The sequence below is a fragment of the Staurois parvus genome, unplaced genomic scaffold (assembly GCF_062004578.1).
Source record: "Staurois parvus isolate SC_StPar_1 unplaced genomic scaffold, SC_StPar_1.0 ptg000137l, whole genome shotgun sequence".
Taxonomy (NCBI): domain Eukaryota; kingdom Metazoa; phylum Chordata; class Amphibia; order Anura; family Ranidae; genus Staurois; species Staurois parvus.
Window position 1 is genome coordinate 16,609,972 of NW_028317933.1, and position 22,440 is coordinate 16,632,411.

General features: G+C 41.3%; 1 protein-coding gene across 1 annotated transcript in view; it reads left to right on the forward strand.

Moving 5' to 3' along the window:
• Positions 1-22,440, forward strand: part of CTSA (cathepsin A) — a 31,060-nt gene that overhangs the window by 3,940 nt on the left and 4,680 nt on the right. Inside the window, exons 2-13 of the mRNA XM_089673415.1 lie at positions 885-1,049; positions 1,129-1,240; positions 4,687-4,737; positions 4,823-4,909; positions 9,263-9,418; positions 10,525-10,616; positions 12,571-12,655; positions 13,337-13,428; positions 14,348-14,420; positions 16,254-16,402; positions 20,117-20,192; positions 20,292-20,381. Coding sequence (XP_089529541.1) covers positions 885-1,049; positions 1,129-1,240; positions 4,687-4,737; positions 4,823-4,909; positions 9,263-9,418; positions 10,525-10,616; positions 12,571-12,655; positions 13,337-13,428; positions 14,348-14,420; positions 16,254-16,402; positions 20,117-20,192; positions 20,292-20,381 — 1,228 coding nt within the window. The remainder of the gene's footprint in view (positions 1-884; positions 1,050-1,128; positions 1,241-4,686; positions 4,738-4,822; positions 4,910-9,262; positions 9,419-10,524; positions 10,617-12,570; positions 12,656-13,336; positions 13,429-14,347; positions 14,421-16,253; positions 16,403-20,116; positions 20,193-20,291; positions 20,382-22,440) is intronic.

Consider the following 22,440-nt stretch of genomic DNA (forward strand, 5'->3'; position numbering starts at 1 on the left):
CACAAGTGATTAATGTAGCCAGTCTCTGGGAGACCAAACCTGATTTAAGCCAGCCAAGCCTGTAGTCTCATGCTTGTGATCATGTTATGCGCCAAGCTGTTTGTCTGCTGTGCCTGCTAGTTTGGATCCTCTCATTGACCACCTTGGATCAGATATTTACTATTCTCTGAACTCCGCCTGCCTTTTGACTATGGATTGGGCCCTGACTACTCTGAACCTTGCCTGCCTTGTGCCTGTAATGTCCTTGAGCAACTCTGCCTGTCTGCCAACCACAAGTACTTGTTTGCTGTGCTCAGTTTTCAACCGCCCTGGTGCAGTGGCCAAGCTCTATAGCTTGGGGGGCAATAGTACTGGTAGGCCTGCTAGCCTTATGGGAAAGGGGGCTGCTATGAGTGAAGAACACCAGAAGCCAGCAATAGTACCTGACCACCTATTTTGGGGGTAAACAGCAAGATGGTTAATGTGACTTGGCCCTAAGTGTACTGATGATTGAATAGTAAATCATAGAAGAATAGTATGTACAACCGAACTAGAAACACTAAAAGTTTCCTTCGTGCAGCTGATCAGTGTTCTCTGAGTGGGGATGGGTGTCAGTTTGGAGTTTGGGAAGGGGGGGGGCGTAAGCGGGGGTCCTGAAGTGTGAAATTAGGTATTAGGAAAATTCTTAGTCCCCAGTCGCATTTAACCCTTTCTTAAAAAGTTTAAATGTTATGAGAGGGCACCCTGTGAGGTTCTGTCTGACCTAAGTTTTGCCCTAACCTTGGAGATTCCCAAATGTAATAGAATTTCAGCATTTGAACCCACTAGCATCCATAGAGGATGGTTCTCTGCAAGCACTGTGCCTTGCCTCTCTGGTTACAGCCTTTCCCTGTCTTTCCTTTTAGCATGCGTCCTCTCCTGTTGTGCGCTGTGCTCCTAGGAGCTCTTTTAGCAGATGCTGCACCCTCTAATGATGAGATCAAATACTTGCCGGGGCTGAGAAAGCAGCCATCTTTCCGCCAGTTCTCAGGCTACTTGGATGTGCCTGGAGGAAAACATCTCCACTACTGGTAGGTAGCAGCCTCAGTGATGTCATCTATCCAAATTGTTTTTGTATTTGCTGATTCCTTATAACTCTCATTAATACAGGTTTGTAGAATCTCAGAAAAATCCCAGCTCTAGTCCTCTGGTCCTATGGATGAATGGAGGTCCTGGTTGTAGCTCACTGGATGGCTTGCTGACAGAACATGGCCCCTTTCTGGTATGTAACTGCAGTTGCCATTTTGGATAATTGTTCAAAGAGGATGTGGCCATCTGCCAAGTCGTTTCACAATCAGCAAAAGTAGAGAATGGGAGGGTTGATTCACCACTAACGCGCAATACAAAATTCCCCTGCAGTCAGCCCTGCTTCCCAGTGTCTGTTTCAATTTTGAATCAAAACCGAGGTCTCCATTGTCTTATAACGCCAGGCACCTCTATGATGTGCAGACCTGCCATAACTTCAGAATACAGGTTATGTTGGATGTAAAGCAATTTCATGACATTACCATGGTACAGCACATGAGATCTTGACTCTGGAGGTTCCACTACTGGGACCTTGGTGTTGGAATTTTTGGCACATGAGAACTGGTCTCTAGCACAGAAGATTCCTACTGTAGGATACGTTCACTTACAAACAAGGGGGAGTAAGGAAGGGTTAATCTTAGGGTGTCAGGAGGGTTAGCATTGGCATGGGAATGACAGTCAGGTTTAGCATTGGGCAGGGAGGGGCAATCACAGGAGGGCTATGGTGAGGGGAAGAGTTATGGTGACAGAAAGGTTTATAGTGTGCACAGGGAGGGGTTTAAAGTGATTCTAAAGCTAAAAATGCTTTTTACCTTAATGCTTTCCTTGCATTAAGTTTTAACTTTTTTTCTATTTTATTTTTTTTTTTTCTGTCGTTTGTCTTCCCTGGGTGAAGGGAAGAGAGGGAAGAAAAGATCCAGCCTTGTGCATGGCTGCATTTGTTCTCCTCTCTTCCTCTTCATTCACAGGGACTCTTATCGGTAACAGGAGCCATTGGCAAAGCTCTGCTATGTGTGGCTTTGGAGCTAGGCTCCAGAGACGCACAGCTCTGGAGCGAGAATGCAGTGTGTGCCTCCGTAGCAAACGGCTTGCTGTGGGGACACACAAAAGGAGCCAAGCTTGCTGGCAGAGGACCCAAGTAGAGGAGGATGGGGACCTCTGTGCAATACCATTGCATAGAGGTGAGTATAACATGTTTTAATTTTTTAAAAAATATTATTATACAGTATTTATAAAGCGCCAATAGTTCGCTCAGCGCTGTACATTACAAAAGGGGGACAGAACATGTGACAGAACAATAACAATACAATGCAAAACATGAGGGGATCGAGGGCCCTGCTCTTTCGAGCTTACAATCCTTGGGTAACACTTTTTTTAATTGAGTTGTGAAGAGATCAGGAAAGGGAGCTGTATCGGAGGATGAAACAATAATTGAGACAATAAGGTTTTCAGCAGTTAAAGAGAGAGAGTGAATTCTGTAAGCTGTGCCCAAAAGGCAGGCAGAGGGTAGTGGACTAGTCACAAGTACGTTTGTGTGGTCCTATTGTAGCTGTTCATTTCTCATTACTGACTTCCAATGCCTTGTGGACTGTGTCTCTGTGTGGAGGAGGCCATCTTGGTAGAAGCAGGGCTTTGCTTCATGTCAGGGTCTCCTCCCAGCAAGGATATTTGTGATCAGAACAATAGTCGCATCACCAAACCTACAGTCAAAGTTCAAGGTAACGCTCACCAGAACTGACACTTCCTGCACAGTACAATGTGGCATTTACTGTGCAGGAAGTATGAACCAGCTCTAAAGGATAGATTTCCTTCTATCTAAGCATTTGCTATGACAGCCCATACATCTCTTCAGTGCAGAAAAATCTGCTGCCCACTTTTCTTGGTTCCAGAGCCTGTCCTTCTCCATTGTTCACAGCCCCTCCCCAAAAAAAAAAAAAGTTTTTACTTCTGGCCACTCACAAATTCCCATAGGCTCATATGGGCCATTTGGCTTATAATTAGAGGTAAGTAAGCAGTAGTGAAACTGGGTGCAGGGTTGAATTTTAGCGACCGTTGTAAGGAAGGTACAGCTACCCTTTTAAATGCTCATTTCAAAAGGAAAAATATCTCTTCTATACAAATCAATTTATTTGAAGGTGCATCAAAATTAGCAGGCAAGGTGCACAGGGACTGGAGAACACTGGTCACTAGCATATGCGTAAATGCTGTTTTAGGATTATAAAATAACTGTCCTTCCTCAAGAACAAAAAACATGCATTTATGATGTCTTATGGCCTGAATATCAAGTAAATAACTATAAATGACAAGGATTGCCCCTGAGTCACTCCTGCACAGTTTGTCAGAAAGGAGAGGTAAAAAAGTATACGTTGCAGTAGCAGTAAAAAAAAAAAAAAAAAAATGCTCGGTTGCCATGATGCAATGCCTTCCTTTTATCTGATCTTGTACAAACTATAATTTCTTCACAGTTATAGATAACACAAGCACATCTCCTCCTCTTCTGATTTTGCTGGTCTGTTTGGCTTTATGCGTGTTGTAGCAGCAGCTTGCATAAACAGAGTAGCCATGTGTGACCAGTGCGGTTTGTCTGCATGATATGTAGTGGAGAACTATGTGCAGGCACTGTTAATTAGTCATTATTTAAAGTAACATCAGTTATTATTTATTATTATTATACAGTATTTATAAAGCGCCAATAGTTCACTCAGCGCTGTACATTACAAAGGGGGACAGAACATGTGATAGAACAATGCAAAACATGAGGGGATCGAGGGCCCTGCTCTTTCGAGCTTACAATCTAGGAGGGAGGGGATGGTGGCACAGGAGGAGAGAGCTGTGGGGGATGGAGTGGTAGGAAGAGTGGAGGAGGTCGGCAAGTTAGCAGGGGGTGGGGTAGGCTTCCCTGAAGAGATGGGTTTTCAGGGTGCGCCTAAAGGAGAGGAGAGTAGGTGATAATCTGATGGGTTGGGGCAGGGAGTTCCAGAGGATGGGTGACACCCTGGAGAAGTCCTGGAGGCGGGCATGGGAGGAGACCAGGGAACTAGAGAGGAGGTCTTGTGAGGAGCGGAGTGTGTGTGTTGGGTGGTACTTGGATATTAGGTCGGTGATGTAGTTCGGGGGTGCAGCTTTGTACGTCAGTGTTAGGATTTTGAATTTGATCCGTTGCGCAATCGGAAACCAGTGGAGGGATTGGCAGAGGGGGGTGGCGTAAACGGAGTGGTTGGAAAGGTGAATGAGTCTGGCAGCCGTATTCAGGATCGACTGAAGCGGGGATAGCCAGAGGCGAGGCAGGCCAGTGAGGAGGGAGTTGCAGTAGTCGAGTCGTGATATGATGAGGGAGGGGATGAGCTGTTTAGTGGTTTCTGGGGTTAGGAACGTGCGGATTTTGGCGATGTTGCGGAGGTGGAGTCTGCACGAGTTTGTAAAAGATTGGACTTGGGGCTTGAAGGATAGGTTGGAGTCCAGAATGACACCAAGTACTCTGGCCTGCGGGGCTTTTTTAGTAAAGTGTTAGCATAATGGCTGCTGCCCCCTTTTTTGTTGGTAAAATGTTAGCAGGTTTTATTTTGGTAATTTCACTGACTTCTTATTTGGAGCTAGTAGTAGTCAGTCCATTTGTTATTACTTGGCATTTCTTTGTTGTAGATCCAGCCAGATGGAGTATCACTTGAGTACAATTCTTATTCCTGGAACAAGGTACTGACCTTTTTTATATCATAACAGCCTTCATATTTGTTGCTCAGTTCTTGAATTTACAGTAGTTTTGTACTTTGTTCTTCAGATTGCTAATGTTCTGTACCTTGAGGCTCCAGCTGGCGTGGGCTTCTCTTACTCTGATGACAAAAATTATAAGACCAATGACACAGAGGTAAGCCTAATACCTGAACTCCACCATTTTAGTTTTCTTTTCCCCAGACAATGTTGCTATTCTTGGTACATAGTGTAACATTCCATTATCACAAATGGCAAATCCTTCCTCTGTCCTGTAGGTGCTGCTGGAATGATTTTACTGGTTTTGATATTGTTGCTTGACACCATGTTATGCCATAAATATTAGCCTAACATGGTCTTAAAGGTGGACTTTCCCTTGTGGTGTGTTTTTTGTGTGTGGGTTTTTTTTTTTTTTTTTTTTTTATCTGCTTGAAATAAATGGTAATCGATCGCTCTGTGGCCATACATATAGTCTGGAGCAAAATTAATTAAATTACCATTTATTTCAAGCAGAAAAAAAGTCATGTCTAGAAACAAAAAACACTACCTGCCAGGTGTGGCAGTAAATTTCATTTTACTGTATCTATTGCTCTGTGGCTATACATATAGTCTGGAGCAAAATTAATTAAATACAGTTAAAATTTACTGCCACACCTGGCAGGTAGTGGGTTTTTTTTTTTTTTTACCGGGAAAAGTCTTATTTGCCTGTCTGACATATGATTTCACTTTGTTACTGGGCTAAGCTACATCAACTACCATTCACTTGTCAAATAAGAGTGCTCTATACTTGCATATGTGTACAACACAACAAACAGCCACCTACCTAATGCCATCAAAACAATAACAAATTGATCAAAAATAATAAAAACTCCAGGAAACCAAAGTTATAGAAAAAATATGGCTACAGCCCTTTATTGGGATTTAAAATCCTAATGTGATAACTTCTCATAATAAAACGTGTTCAGTCTTCAGTACGTGAGCACTAAGGATCTGTGTCATACCACCTGAAATACTGTCCATCTGCAAAGGTGGGCAACATTACCTGCCAAAAAGTCAAAGCCACAATAAAGAGAGGGAGTGGAGGGAGATTCTTGATTAAGATCTGAACTGTGGACAGGACCCAGAAGACGGAGACCTATATGCAAGACCTTAATCTTATTGGCTGTTGATGTTCTCTGAATGTCAGCTTCCTTTCACTTTTTACAGCTGCTCTTCAGTATAATCCAACAGCTGTTTATGGCACTTTTCTTCAGTAACAGGGAATGGAGAGGTCAGGACCTGAAAGATTAAACTGAAAAGCCAACAGTCCTGGCACAATCTGTAACTTTTTAGTGCTCGTTCAAATGGATGATCAGGGGCGGATAGGCTGCTGCATTCGGAAATGGCGCAATTCTTGTATATGCACAAGGGAGATTCTTCTATCCACATTAAACAGTGTATTCTGATAGCTGCTGCGTGCATGTGCAATTTGCATTATATGTGGCTGGAGACAGAAGACCTGGACACAGAAGAAGACTGGGAGAAGATGACAGCAGTGGTGGCCTAGTGACAAAAAGGAGCATAGACCTTGTATTTCTAGAGGAGGGCACATTAAAAGGCATGTCTGCTATAATGTGCAGATATGCTGTGCACACTATGGCAAGAGTTCTGCTTTAAATGTACACCTCCCCTTCTTTCAGTGTAGCCGCACTCTTGCCTTCATCCTTGTGTGATCCTGCCTGCTACTGCACAGCCTTTTCAAGAAAAAACATCCTCACCAAATCCATTGTCTGGTGCGCATGTGCACCACAGCCATATTCATTCTTTACATGGTCTGTACTCATTATAGTCCCTTACACCAATATAAAAAAATTACAGATGAAAATCTAGTATATTAACTGCTCACTTGTGGGGTCCCCCCCCCATTCACTTGCAATGTGTCTCATAGTTAGTCTGGCTGAAAAGACAAAAGTCCATCCAGTTAAACCTTAAAAAAAAAAAGTTATCCTATATCCACAGTTGATCCAGAGGAAGGAAAAAAAAAAACCCAGCAAAGCATGATCCAATTTGCTCCTGCAGAGAACACAATTCCTTCCTGATCCCCCGAGAGGCGATCGGATATTCCCTGGATCAACTTTACCTAGAAATGTTAGTATCCAGTTATATTCTGTGTATATAAGAAAGAATCCAGGCCTTTTTTAAAGCAATCTACTGAGCTGGCCAGAACCAACTCTTGAGGGAGTCTATTCCACATTTTCACAGCTCTCACTGTGAAGAAACCTTTCTGTGTTTGGAGATGAAATCTCTTTTCCTCCAGACGTAATATGTGCACCCTTGCCCTCTGTGTAGAGTTATTCACCCTGAGGTCATCACAGAGTTCATTATATGAACCACTGATGTATTTCTACATGTTGATCATATCCCCTCTTAACCTCCTCTTCTCTCTGAACCTGCTAATCTGTTTGACTGCTTCAGGATAGTTCCCCAGCTCACATCCATATGCAAAAGTTTTTTTTTTTTTTTTTTTTTTTTTTTTTTCTTTTACATGGCAAGAAAAACCAGCAAGACTGCCAATGTGTTTTGGCTATACAGTATTAATCATAGCATTGATTAAGGCTGTGATTTATGGCTGCATAGCCTAAACACTTAAGCAGTCTTGCTGTTGCTTTTTAAACAAACTTTTGGATCTAGATCTTAAATGCACATATAATCTTAAAGGAAGAGTTGTTGATAAAAATAGGTTCTCTAGAAGTGCTTCATTTAAAATCTAGGGAAACTCCAGACACTGACATGGTGTTATGAAATGAGTGTGCTGGTTCCTGGATTTGTTTTTCCCTGGTCTGCACCACCTTGTTCCACTTAACTTGTTTTGGAATGTTGTGTCTAATTGTGTATGTTGTGAGTGGTATGGCTGTGATTATCATGTTTTGGAGTAATTGATTTAGTAAATCAGACACATTGCCACATATGGAATCTGAAAGGAATTTTGTTTTTTTCGTTGTGTGGCTGATTTGTGGTTGCCTCATTGGGATTTATTCCTGTGTATTTAACATCCTGTATTATCGGGAAGATCACATCAGCTAGTGTGGTTAAGCCCATAGACTGCCACAATCTTTTAACGTTTTTGCCTTCCAGGTAATGCATATGTGCGGTACAAAAAGGGTGGGCTTTAGAGCCCACATGCTGTGCACATAGGTCCATGTGTGCCAGAGGTTTCTTTGCCAAGGGCATGCTTACCGTGACTGAGATGTTAGACTGCTCCTGGCCTTTAGTAATGATTTGGTTGCTGGTGGGACCAGCTTCTGACCATTGTGACAGCCAGCCACATTCGTCACATGATCAGGCAGTATTTTCCACCCCCTGGGTGTAATAGGCCAAGGGACACTGAGACTGGATGGGAAGGTGTTAAAAGGAAGACCCTCACCGAAGCCAGTCATACTGTTTCCTCAGGGCAGACAGTATCTCCTTCCTTCCAAGGATATGGATAAAGGAAACCCGTGCTTATAGGATATGGAGGTTACCATTGCTAACGTGTCCTTCTGACTGTTAGTCAGCTGATCTTTCTTGCTAATCCAGTTTCTCATTTCTCTAATTTCTCTTAGCATGCTGGTTCCAGGTCAGTGACTTGGGTAATAATGGCTGACCTTTTTTTTTTTTTTTAAATGGAGGTCAGAAATGGCAGCCCTGTATTACTCCTACTACGTTTTTTAAGGCAAACTGAACAATACTTGATAGGGTCTATTAAAGCAGAACTTTGTCCACATACATACAGTGCCTCCAATAGCCTTGAGCATCCGGTAATACTTAAGCTGTGATTATAGTGATCTTCCACACTGCCATCTCAATTGCAAACTTGGGCAAGCAGAGTGGACCCATCTTTAAAAACATTTTTGCTGCTCAATGTCGTCATACCTGCATTGTTATCAGTGCAGACGCAAAGGCCATATTATTAGGATGGGACATGGCTATCAGTAGGAGTGCCCACTCACATGTCTACACTAGAGAATGTAGGACTGCAGATTAGGGGGAATATTGGGGCTCAAGTTGATGTGCATTTTGGAATGCAGGTAAGCAAAATCCCATTGGATGGTAATTGGTAAGTACTCCATGGAAGTTCAAGGTTGTATTTGGCCTGCTTTGCATTGCAATTTTTTTCTTTGGTTGCAGCATGACTTATTGAAGTGCATTCAAACTGCAGGTAAAGCAGGCCAAATGCTGTGCTTTTCTATCTGAATGCTGCTTCATTCGTTCAAATTGAAAATTTGTCAGATGCTACATTTTCTGAGACATGAGCCCCCAGTGGGTGTCAAAACACATCGGGAGGGAGGGAAACGAGATGTAGGTGAAAATGGTGGGTGTGGTGTTGTGTTCCCCTGGAGTTTTGTTTTATATTTCAGATCATCTTGGATTCCCAAAGATTTTTAGTATTTACTTTTAAAGAGAAAACCAGACATATCAGATTTAATAAATATATTTAAAAACACTTTTACACTTTTTTTTTTTTTTTTTTTTTTTTTTTCCTCTCTTGCAGGTTGCACATAACAACTATTTGGCTTTGAAGAAATTTTATACACTTTTCCCAGAATACAGCGCAAACGATCTTTACATCACAGGTGAAAGTTATGGTGGTGTGTATGTTCCGTCCCTGGCTGTTCAGGTGTCACAAGATTCCACTATAAACCTCAAGGTGAGATAAATGACAGATTTTTAGAAACTTCTACATTGATCAATACTCACTTACATGTATGGAGCTTCTTAAAAAAAAAAAAAAAAAAAAAAAAAAAAAAATATATATATATTATTCCTCCTCTTTTAGGGTCTCATTCTTACCTGTGCACTGCAGCATGCATGTTACCACAGCAAAGCACATTACACGCATTAGTATGTTGTACAAATGGTACAGGTCCAAATTTTATTTGGTTGTTGTGCAAGTCCTATGGTGTTTGGAGGAAGGAATTCTAGTGTGTATGTCAGAGGATATAGGCATCCAATACTCCTCGACGTGTCAATTGCTAAAGTGTGTATAGGAGGCTATAGTGCTGGAATGGAGGGCAGGTAAGTAGAAGACACAGGCATTCCACTTACAATAGTTTGTACATATGATCCAAAATTGGTAGATGTCCTTATCTTTGTATTTTTTTTTTTTTTTCTTTTTGTTGTTAGCTCGAAGTATTAAGTCACAGACACAAGCATGTAGTAAGTGGAAGTATTAGTCCTCGTGCACACTGGACGTTTTGACAACGCTGGTAATGCTAGCTGTGTAAAGTCACATTTAAAAATGTGAGGGTTTTTTTTTTTTTTTTTACAAAAAATATTTGTTTGGTCAAACCTTCCAAAAATGCTGGTTTGCTGTGTTTTTCAGCGTTAGTGTTTCTACAGCTAAAAAAAAAAACTCCTAGAAACCTACTGGTCCTGGGCTCTTTTTCCAGCCAAAAAACCGTGATTACAGTCTGTGTGTATGGACACATGGGATAACCTGCTGGGGGGTTACTAGCTGTAGGAATAAAAAAAACCACAACTGTAAAAATGTCAAGTATGCATGAGGACTTAAAGCCAAAGCATCAATGTTACAGCCAAGCAACTAACCTATTCAGAGGGAGAGTAAAAAGAAAATGTGGCATTTGTTTGTCTTTCTTGTGGCAGAACCATTTTACAACCTGTAAATTGATAAAATATTGAAATAATATTTTGTCTGGAAAGAAAACAAAAACTAACTTGGAATCATTACCAAATCTATATGAAGTATAACTGAAATGTGTTTAATCCATTCTTTTTCTTCCTTCTTCCCCCAAGGGAATTGCTGTTGGCAATGGATTAAGTAGTTATGAAATTAATGACAATTCCCTCATCTACTTTGCCTATTACCATGGAATAGTGGGTAGCAAGTAAGTAATTTTTTTTTTTCCTTCTGCCCCCTTTTTTTTTTTTTTTTTTCTTTGCCAGTTTTTTTCATGTGAACTGTATACACTGCAAGGAATTTAGCAAGCAATTTTTGCAGATTTTAGATTTTTTTTTTTTTTCCCCTGATCTGAAGACATTGTGATATTCCTTCCACTATAAAACATTTCTAAACGGGAGGCTCTGCCTTCATATCCCCTGAGTAATCCCCAAGTTTGAGTTACTAAAGCTGGATAGTGCAAAATCTGGTGCAGCTGTGCATGGTAGCCAATCCGCTTCTAACGTCAGCTTGTCCAATTAAACTTTGACGATAAAACCTGGACGTTGATTGGTTTCTATGCAGAACTGCACCAGATTTTGCACTCTCCAGATTTAGTAAATTGGCACCTTATTGTTTGTAATAATGCCTGCATCCTTTTAGATATTGATTCGCTTCACCAACTCTGAAAAGCTGCAGGAGCTGCCTGTAGTAGTTCCACTTGTAGTTCATTGCAGACTTCTAGGATCAAGGCATGAGCAAATAAGACATTGCCCTATTGTCAAGAAATTTGTGACGCTGTTTTTGGATTGTCACAATTCCTGCAGGTTGAAATGAAAGGTTGTCTCTAATAACCTATTACAAAATGTCTTGTCTGTCAGTCATTAAATATATAGCTTACTGGCATCAGAGGTTTTATTGCGGTCTTGCTTCATGTGCTCTTATTTTTTTTTTTTTTTTTTTTTTTTTTTTTTTTCTCAAAGAAGAGCACTATTATCACTCCTCCTCCTGATGTCCACTTAGTCTTTCTCCTTTCTCACACAGCTCCAACCAAATGTCTTACTTGGTGATTCAGTTCTATATAGCACATTGAGTGCTGCTCTCTGATCTTCTCTCAGCCAAATGCACCTGGAAAATCTCATAGCCGAGTGCTTTGGGTTCAGAGCTGCCAATTCCTGTTGCATCAGCCAGGTGAGCAGCAGATCGCTCAGCATCTACTGATCTGCCCTTGTTGGAGGTAGAGGCGGCATTAAGGGGTATACACAACCCCTGATGCCTCAGAAAGGAATGGCTGTCAATCTCTCTATGTACTATCATGTAGGGTGCTTGTTGGCTTCCTTGTGATAGTAATGGAATTAAGTAAACTAAATAAATAAAAATGTACTTGGTATAATGTATAGTGAGATTAGTGAAAAGGGGCCTGTTAACTTTGAAACATGGAAATTGCAAAAAACATGCAACTTGTTTAAAAAAAAAAATTAAATATATAGAAAGGAAAAAAAATACACACTTGCACTCCAGGCTCGCCATACTCCTTCTACCTTATTGTGGGTTACCGGGGACCCTTTCCTTGGAGCCCGGCTGCAGAACGCCAGGGCCTGGTTGCAAGAGCGACCTTTCCGATCCTGGTAATTCTGCCACTAGTGTCCAGGGTTGTGTGGGTTGTGTGTTTTTTAATTTTTTTACTTTTTTTTTTTTTTTTTTTTTGGCAAGAAAGAGGGAAAGATAGAGGTAAAGAAAAGAAACCGTAAACAGAGAAAGGGAAAGAAGGTCTGCCGCAGCACTGAAGAAGAGGGGGGGAGCATGGAGGAGCTTGATAGGGGCAGCTGGACGGCCCATAGAGGAACCCAGCCGTATAGCCAGTCCGGGCCTAAGGAACACATGTCAATTATTGGGGTTACAGATATCCACATGCTTGTTTTAGGTCAATGAAACAAGAAGTAGTAAGTGAAAGAATGAAGATGACAGCCCTGGAGCTTGCACCTTTTAGAGACCAAGTCAACATTGATGAGTTTCCTTTTTAAAATATCTTTCCAAGGGTATGATCATCTGCAAAAGAGTAAATATCCCATCTTGAATGACTATATACACAAACTTCTGCCCCCCTTTCTTCTTTTTTTTCTTTTTTTTTTTTTTTCCCCTCTTACCAAGTGACCCATTTTTGTGCTTTTTATTTCCTGCAGCCTTTGGTTGGAGCTGCAGAAATTCTGTTGTCAAGGAGGGAATTGTCAATTCTACAATAACGCAGATACAAACTGCTCCCTACGGGTAAGTGTGCCCTAGAAAAACAGAAATCGCCTGATCTGGCCCATCGTCGGGCAAACTTTTTGTTTTTTTACATAGGGCAGAATACTCTTGTAAAATTTTTATTCCTGAGTTTGATCCCAATCACGGAACTTTACTCATGCTTCCTACCCTGGTGACAGTGTCACATAGACAGGAAGTAAAGTGAAATCTCTGATAAGGGATATAGCTAGCATTAGACATATATTTATTTAGTAGTGGGAGCGGAGCTAGAGTATCTATTGGGATTTTATTGCTTCCTATGTCTTCCTACCCCAGTGACAGTCTTTCATTTCTTTTCCTGGTGTCAATAGAAAAGGAGATGGGGGGGGGGGGGGGGGGAGGGAAACTCCCCTGAGGACACAGACCCAAAACAGAGGTTTTGACTCTTGCATATTCTGTATGAAAACCAAAAATAAAGCTTGTCTGGCTTTAAACCACTGTAGTATACCATTTTTACTAAACTGGGTGCATCTGTACATGATCACCAATCAGCTTCTAACTTCAGCTTGTTCAATTAAGCTTTTGACAAAACCTGGAAGCTGATTGGTTTCTATGAACTGCTACCCCAAGTTCTGTGTGCACCAGTTTTAGTAATTTTCTCTCAGGTAACAACTTGCTACAAGTTAGTACTTTTTACTTTTGTGTTCATTATTCTATATTCAGGTCCAAGAAGCCATGCATGATGTATACAGTACAGGGCTAAACATTTACAATCTGTATGAGGCATGTGCCGGAGGAGCCCCTGGAGAGGTTCGGTATGTAGATTCATGTATTGATGGTAGTGCTTCCCCGATGAGTGGAATATATATATATTTATTATTATTATTATTATTATATATATTTTTTTTTTTTACTTTTCTGTGTAGTTAAGTGAAGGAGTAAAGTTCTGTGTGCACTCTCATAGTGGAGTGAAAATCTCATTGAGTCTTCGTGTTCAGGGGATACTTCAAGAGGCAGGTAGACTTCTCATTGCTTGCCATTCTTGGAGGTACACCTATATGGTCCAAAAGTTTGTGGACACCTTTCCATCACACCCATATCATCTTGTTGGGCATTCTATTTCAAAATCATGGGCATTAAAGTGGTTGTAAAGGCTGAAGGTTTTTACCTTCATGCATTCTATGCATGAAGGTGAAAAACTTGTGTGCAGCAGCCCTCCCAGCTCTCTCAGTACTTACCTGAGCCTAATCGCGATCCAGCAATGTGAATCACAGCCACAGCTTTCCTGGGTCTCCTCATTGGCTGAGACAGTGAGTGGAAGCCATTGGCTCTCGCTGCTGTCAATCACAGCCAGTCACCCAATGAGGAGAGAGGGGCAGGGCCAAGCCACGGCTCCATGTGTGAATGGACACACAAAGTAGCAGGTGCCTGCATAGCAAGCTGCTTGTTGGGGGGACACCCTACAGCAGAAGGGAGGAGCCAGGAGAACCTGTGGGGGACCCTCCTTCTTACCCCCCCTTCTTCTTCTTTTTTTTTTTTTTTTTTTTTTTTTAACATCCTTTTGTATATGCATGTTCTCTTAGAAGGAAATATTACAGACCTTGGGAGACATTCTATATAGCAATCTGCGTTTTTCATTGGCTTGTTATTTATGCACGTGTTTGATGGATCAACTGACTTGTATTGCCTATAAGCTGCCCAATTTAAGACTGACAGGTTTTATTTATTCCACAGGGATAAAGGAGACCACATTGCTGTGAATTTCCCAGGGCTACTGTCCCCACACATGCATGCTCCCTTCAGTAAGGTAATTCACTTCCATTGTCTGCCAACCTCTCTTCTTCCTCCCTTTTTGGCATTGACCTGAACTTGCTAGGTCAGCAGAGGCAACCTTACAAGTTTGTGGAGCGCTTGGGGACCTTTTGTGGTTTTATAGATCGGTCATTCCTGGGTGTCTAGATTGCCTCTAAATTCTGTGGGTGACTTTGTGTGCAAATGAGCAGTGCTAAATGTGATAAGAAAATAATTGTATGCTATATTGTAAAGAGCTGAGCAAACTGTTGGCACTGTATAAATCCTGTATATTAATCTGGGGAGGGAAATAAAACTTGGCTTGTTCTAACCGTAAATCATCAGTTTAACTATAGCAATGCTGCCCTCTAGGTGTGGCAAAAGGAATCTCATGTTGGACAAAACCTGCTCATACACTTGGGAGAAAAAAAAAAAACTTATTTTGCAGCACTGGCTACTAGAAGGATGAAGATATCCTTTCAATATATTTTTATTGGGTTTTATGAAGAAATATACAAAGAATGTAATATACATTCAACAGGTTTCTGGTTGTAAATTCTAGTTATGGATTGGATATACAACTATTATTTTTAGCAACAACATAGTAGTCTGAGTAAAATATAGCTTTAACCTGGTAAGGAATCTGATAGGTAGACAATCTCTTCAGTTATGGAGATGGAATTATTGGAGAACCAGTTTGCCACAAATACCATGTCAGCCAAGGCTGCCATAATTTTGAGAGCAGTATTTATACTTCCCCCATGCTAGACACACAGAATATTTCGTAAGTGCTGTGAGTGTGGATTGTTTGAATAACTTCTCCAAGGTTTGTAATATTTGGGTCCTTCCAATGTCTAATGATACTAAGGTGTGCTGCTATCAGAATATGTAATCATCTAGTTCTAAACATAGGAGGGGTGGATTCTATTCCAAAGCCAATAGTGCCATACCCGGGGTTAATGAAATATTAATTCCCAAGAGCTGGGTGATGAGATTAAAGATTTTAGAACAGAGAAGGATAAAGATTTTAAAGCATGCATACATCAGGTCCTTATGGAACATTTTCTATCAACAAGATCCTGAGCATACACCTCAGTAAATTTGTGTCCTTTTGCAAGATGTATGTGTATATTATAATCTTCTACAAATGCAGCTTTTTCCTATTAGTTTGACGCTAACATTTTCTTGTAGTATATCCATTAGTAAGTAATTTTCTATCGGTGTTCTCTGAGATAAAAATTATTTTGTAAAGCTTGACTGTATGCAGCCCTGTTTATTCAATGGTGCAAATCCTGTGATTAACTTTTTAATGCAGTATTAAAGAGTAGCGATGCCACTGTTGTACTAGTAGCCAGTGAGCGAAGATTGTCATCTCACTAACAGGAAGTCCAAGGACATATCACTTATTGCTGGAATGATTAGTTACGTTTTTTGTATCTATTTTATCTTTCTAGAAGAAAGATAAAGAGTTATGCTCTGTGTGAAATAAAGGATTACAGTTGAACATATTTGGGATTTTAATACACGATGTACTCCAGCCTTGCTTAGGGCTGTCTTCCCTCATTTACTTTAAAAAAATTAAAAACTTTTTTTGTAGATTTGGTTGCACTACACACCAGAAAATATATATTCATAGTATATGAGTGCATAAGAAATATTGACATTCCCTCTTTTTCTTTTCTGAATGATTGAATGTGATCTCCGCTATTGCCATTTATGATGACTTTGAATACTATGGGCAGCAAAATGCATTTAATGATTTTACCTAAATGACTGTATTGTGGTACTAATGCTGACATGTCCTCCTTCTTCCCCCCCTTTTTTTTTTTTTTTTTTGTGTGTGGAGCAGAAGTTGCTTCTTATATCAGATCTCAATAAACCTGTGAGATTGGACCCTCCTTGTGTGAACAGTACAGCTTCCAGCAACTTCTTGAATGACCAATATGTGAGGAAGGCATTGCATATATCTCCTAATGTCAATAAATGGGAGGTTTGCAGGTAAGAAGCCTTAAGACACGTGGAATATATGTCTGTATGCAAATTAATCTTCCTCACATACAAGATTACATTTTATATCTGTTGCTGTTTTAAAAACAAGCTAGTGTAATTGTAGGCAGTTGAAAAGGAAATATGTGAACTATCTTGCTTATCAAATCATTTTGTAATAATTTCTAATGCAAACAAGGTATTGTTCATTTACTGTTCTCCATTGCAGTCAAAGCAATATAGCTTTGTTGAGACTGCTTGGATAGTGAAGGAGCAGCAGCTCACTGATGAGGTCAAGCTGATTAGTTACTATACACAGATGCTTCAGATTCTGCTTGCACCAGTTTTAGTACATTTCCCCCTCTGTTGAATTTGCAGCACTGTACATGGCTCTAAAGCCTGACTGGGTACAAGTATTGCCCTTTCCTCTCTGTTTGCTTTTCTAGAAGGGTTTACAGAGAACGAATACAAACACCTAAGGTGCTGTTTAATAATCAGTTTATGTAATTAATACACAACTTGGTTAATGGATGTCTGTATGTCTGCCTACACTACACTGATGCAAAGCACCAGGTTCATTTTAATGCCCTACCCCCTTATACCACATACTTATTCCTTTTGCACCCTTGCTACTCTGTTCATCTGGGGGCTCTGAGCTCCCACTTTCTCTATTCGGAGCGTACACAGAGCCCACTTGTGACACTGCTGGGCCAAACAACAAGCACTGTCACATGAGGAAGGACTGAGTTGCATGCAACGTTATACCTGGAATTGTCGAGTATTTTATATATATTTATTTATTTATATATATATATATATATATCTCTGAATGTAATACTGGGTAGGGAAGGAATGGTAAGCATATGCTTCTGGAGAAAGGGACATTAAAGCATACCTGCTGCTTTGCCTTGCATAGTAAAAACCACATGTTTGCTTTAAAACAAGTGTCTTTTAGTGCTAATACTGCAGATAATTGTACTCATCCCATATTATGGGTTGCCAAACTCCTTTCCGTATTTTCACCTCACCACCTGTCCGCTGGACCCTGTCTGCTCACAATTATTGTGGCCTCCTTCCTGCTCCTTCCTTCTTCATAAACTTTGAAACGATGGGCGGCACAGTAGCTTAATGGTTAGCACATCTGCCTTGCAGTAAATGGGTCATGGGTTCGAATCCCAACCATGGCACCTCCTGCATGGAGTTTGCATGTTCTCCCTGTGCTTGCGTGGGTTTCCTCTGGGTACTCCGGTTTCCTCCCACACTCCAAAGACATGCTGGTAGGTGAATTGATTCCTGTCCAAATTGGCCCTAGTATGTGTATGTATGAATGTGAGTTAGGACCTTAGATTGTACACCCCTTGAGGGTTAGGGACTGATGTGAATGTACAATATATATGTGTAAAGTGCTGCGTAAATTGACAGCGCTATATAAGTACATGAAATAAATAACCCACATCTTCAATCTTTTCCTCCCCACTCAAACATGCACTTGTTACCCCTATACTTAAAAAGAAATCCACAGCTTACTAGACTAGGAGTTAGGCTTTAAGTGCAGGAGGGGCTGCTTAGGGTGCTGTAGGGGTTGCCAGTGCAGTCCTCATTCTGAAAACGCTAGATACCGGTTTGTGTCTGACTTAAGTACATTTAAGTTGGATGCCTAGAACAACCATGCTATAAATGAGTGTCAGAAAAGTGTCAAAACTACTTATTTGTATACTTTTTGACTCTGATAGCATTGAAGCCATTACCTGCAGTGGCAGTCCCTTCTTAAAGCTGAACTCCAGGCAAATTGCCAAATATACTGAAAAATACCTACAAGGGAGCAGTTTTTCCTACCAAAGGATTTGTACTTCTGTAAGACAGGTTTTTAGATCAACTCAGGAGTGGATGGACAGAACAGGAGACCTGAATTTTCTCTTCTGCACCTAAAATAACACTTCCAGGTCCTTTATACTCCACCTTGTGCATGAACAGTAAAGTGTGTGTGTGTGTGTGTGTGTGTGTGTGTGTGTGTGTGTGTGTGTGTGTGTACAGTATCTCAAGAAGCGAGTCCACCCCTCACATTTTTGTGAATATTTTATTCTATCTTTTCATGTGACAACACTGAAGAAATGACACTTTGCTACAATGTGGCGTAGTGAGTGTACATCTTGTATAACATTGTAAATTTTCTGTCCCCTCAAAATAACTCGACACACAGCCATTAATGTCTAAACTGCTGGAAACAAAAGTGAGTACACCCCTAAGTGACAATGTCCAAATTGGGCCCAAAGTGTCAATATTTTGTGTGGCCACCATTATTTTCCAGCACTGCCTTAACCCTCTTGGGCATGGAGTTCACCAGAGCTTCACAGGTTGCTACTGGAGTCATTTTCCACTCCTCCATGATGACATCACGGAGCTGGTGGATGTTAGAGACCTTGCACTCTTCCACCTTACATTTGAGGATGCCCCACAGATGCTCAATAGGGTTTAGGTGTGGAGACATGCTTGGCCAGTCCATCAACTTTACCCTCAGCTTTTTTAGCAAGGTAGTGGTCATCTTGAAGGTGTTTGGGGTTGTTATGTTGGAATACTGCCCCGCGGCCCAGTCTCCAAAGGGAGGGGATCATGCTCTGCTTCAGTATGTCACAGTACATGTTGGTATTCATGGTTCCCTCAATGAACTGTAGCTCCCCAATGCCGGCAGCACTCATGAAGCCGCAGACCATGACACTCCCACCACCATACTTAACTGTAGGCAAGCACACTTTGTCTTTGTACTCCTCACCTGGTTGCCGCCACACACGCTTGACACCATCTGAACCAAATACGTATATCTTGGTCTCATCAGACCACAGGGCATGGTTCCAGTAATCCATGTCCTTAGTCTTGTCTTCAGCAAACTGTTTGCGGGCTTTCTTGTGCATCATCTTTAGAAAAGGCTTCCTTCTGGGATGACAGCCATGAAGACCAGTTTGATGCAGTCTGCGGCATATAGTCTGAGCACTGACAGGCTGACACCACCCCTTCAACCTCTGCAGCAATGCTGGCAGCACTCATACGTCTATTTCCCAAAGACAACCTCTGGATATGAGGCTGAGCACGTGCACTAAACTTCTTTGGTCAACCATGGCGAGGCCTGTTCTGAGTGGAACCTGTCCTGTTAAACCACTGTATGGTCTTGGCCACCGTGCTGCAGCTCAGTTTCAGGGTCTTCGCAATCATCTTATAGCCTAGGCCATCTTTATGTAGAGCAACAATTCTTTTTTTCAGATCCTCAGAGAGTTCTTTGCCATGAGGTGCCAGAGAGTTCTTTGCCATGAGGTGCCATGTTGAACTTCCAGTGGCCAGTATAAGAGTGAGAGCAATAACCCCAAATTTAACACACCTGCTCCCCATTCACACCTGAGACCTTGTAACATTAACGAGTCACATGACATCGGGAAGGGAAAATAGCTAATTGGGCCCAATTTGGACATTTTCACTTAGGGGTGTACTCACTTTTGTTGCCAGCGGTTTAGACACTAATGGCTGTGTTGAGTTACTTTGTATAACAGTGTAAATTTGCGATCCTCTCAATCTGTACACTCACTACTTTACATTTTACTAAAATGTAATTTCTTCAGTGTTGTCACATGAAAAGATCTATTTACAAAAATGTGAGGGGTGTACTTGCATACATATACAGTATCTCAGAGAAGTATTACATAAGTCATTTATAATACAGTACATATTTATTTTCAGCTTTGAGGTTTATCGAAACTATGGTCGGATATATGAGAGCATGAAGGACCTCTACATGAAGCTGCTTGGTGCTATGGTGAGACACATTTGGCCTTTTATGTATTTCATATTATGAAAGCATTGTTATAAAGAGCGTACTCTGAGCTGGACACTCATACAAACTTCTTGTTCTTAGAAATACCGAATCCTAGTATACAATGGAGATGTAGACATGGCCTGCAACTTCTTGGGTGACCAGTGGTTTGTGGATTCCCTGCAACAGAAGGTAGATGCTGCTGTGTGGTGGTGGTTTTTTGTGTTTTTTTTTTTTTTTTTTTTTTTTAAATCTTGTACAGTTGATTTATAGGAAAACTGCAAAAAACATATATAGGAGCTATTTTTTCCTGCCAAGAATTTGTATTTTTGGCTGTTCCGTCCTGAGATCTTACAGCTCTGCCACATACAGTCATGGCCGAAATTGTTGGCACCCTTGATATTTCTCCAGGAAATCATGTATTTCTCACGAAACGTATTGCATTAACACATGTTTTGCTATACACATGTTTATTCCCTTTGTGTGTATTGGGACAAAACAAAAAAAGGGAGGAAAGAAAGCAAATTCGACATAATGTCACACAAACCTCCAAAAATGGGCTGGACAAAAGTATTGGCACCCTTTCACAACTGCGGATAAATAAGAATGTTACAAGCATGTGATGCTCCTGTAAACTCACCTGGGGCAAGTAACAGGTGTGGGCAATATAGAAATCACACCTGAAAGCAGATAAAAAGGAGAGACGTTCACTTAACCTTTGCATTGTGTCTGTCTGTGCCACACTAAGCATGGACAACAGAAAGAGGAGACGAGAACTGTCTGAGGACCTGAGAACCAAAATTGTGGCAAAATATCAACAATCTCAAGGTTACAAGTCCATCTCCAGAGAACTAGATTTGCCTTTGTCCACAGTGCGCAACATTATCAAGAAGTTTGCAACCCATGGCACTGTAGCTAATCTCCCTGGTCGTGGACGGATGAGGAAAATTGATGAAAGATTGCAACGCAGAATAGTCCGGATGGTGGATAAGCAGCCCCAAACATGTTCCAAAGACATTCAAGCTGTCCTGCAGGCTCAGGGAGCATCAGTGTCAGCGCGAACTATCCGTCGACATTTAAATGAAATGAAACGCTATGGCAGGAGACCCAGGAGGACCCCACTGCTGACACAGAGACATAAAAAAGCAAGACTACAGTTTGCCAAAATGTACTTGAGTAAGCCAAAAGCCTTCTGGGAAAACGTCTTGTGGACAGATGAGACCAAGATAGAGCTTTTCGGTAAAGCACATCATTCTACTGTTTACCGAAAACGGAATGAGGCCTACAAAGAACAAAACACAGTACCTACGGTAAAATATGGTGGAGGTTCAATGATGTTTTGGGGTTGTTTTGCTGCCTCTGGCACTGGGTGCCTTGACTGTGTGCAAGGCATCATGAAATCTGAGGATTACCAAAGGATTTTGGGTCGCACTGTAGGGCCCAGTGTCAGAAAGCTGGGTTTGCGTCCAAGATCCTGGGTCTTCCAGCAGGACAATGACCCCAAACATACGTCAAAAAGCACTCAGAAATGGATGGCAAAGAAGCGCTGGAGAGTTCTGAAGTGGCCAGCAATGAGCCCAGATCTAAATCCCATTGAACACCTGTGGAGAGATCTTAAAATTGCTGTTGGGAAAAGGTGTCCTTCCAATAAGAGAGACCTGGAGCTGTTTGCAAAGGAAGAGTGGTCCAAAATTCCGGGTGAGAGGTGTCAGAAGCTTATTGATGGTTATAGGAAGCGACTGATTTCAGTTATGTTTTCCAAAGGGTGTGCAACCAAATATTAAGTTAAGGGTGCCAATACTTTTGTCCAGCCCATTTTTGGGGTTTTGTGTGACATTATGTCATATTTGCTTTTCTGCCTCTGTTTTATATTTGTTCCAATACATACAAAGGGAATAAACATGTGTATAGCAAAACATGTGTTAATGCAATACCTTTTTTGTGTGAAATACTTGATTTTCAGGAAAAATATCAAGGGTGCCAACAATTTCGGCCATGACTGTAACTGCAGCAGAGAAACCTGAGGTATCCTGCCCTGTTAGAGAGGCTGTGCTAAGTAAAACTTACAGGTCTTGTCCCTTCCCCAGCCCTTGACTAGACCATGAAAAAAGAAGCCGTAGACTGATGAGCTCCTCTTTCTATCACTCTGCTCTCTTCCTATCCATCCGCTTGTCCCCTTTTTAGCACCTGAACACTGAAGTACGACAAATTGGCCACTTGTCCTGTTTTTTTTTCCTTTTCCATGCCTGGA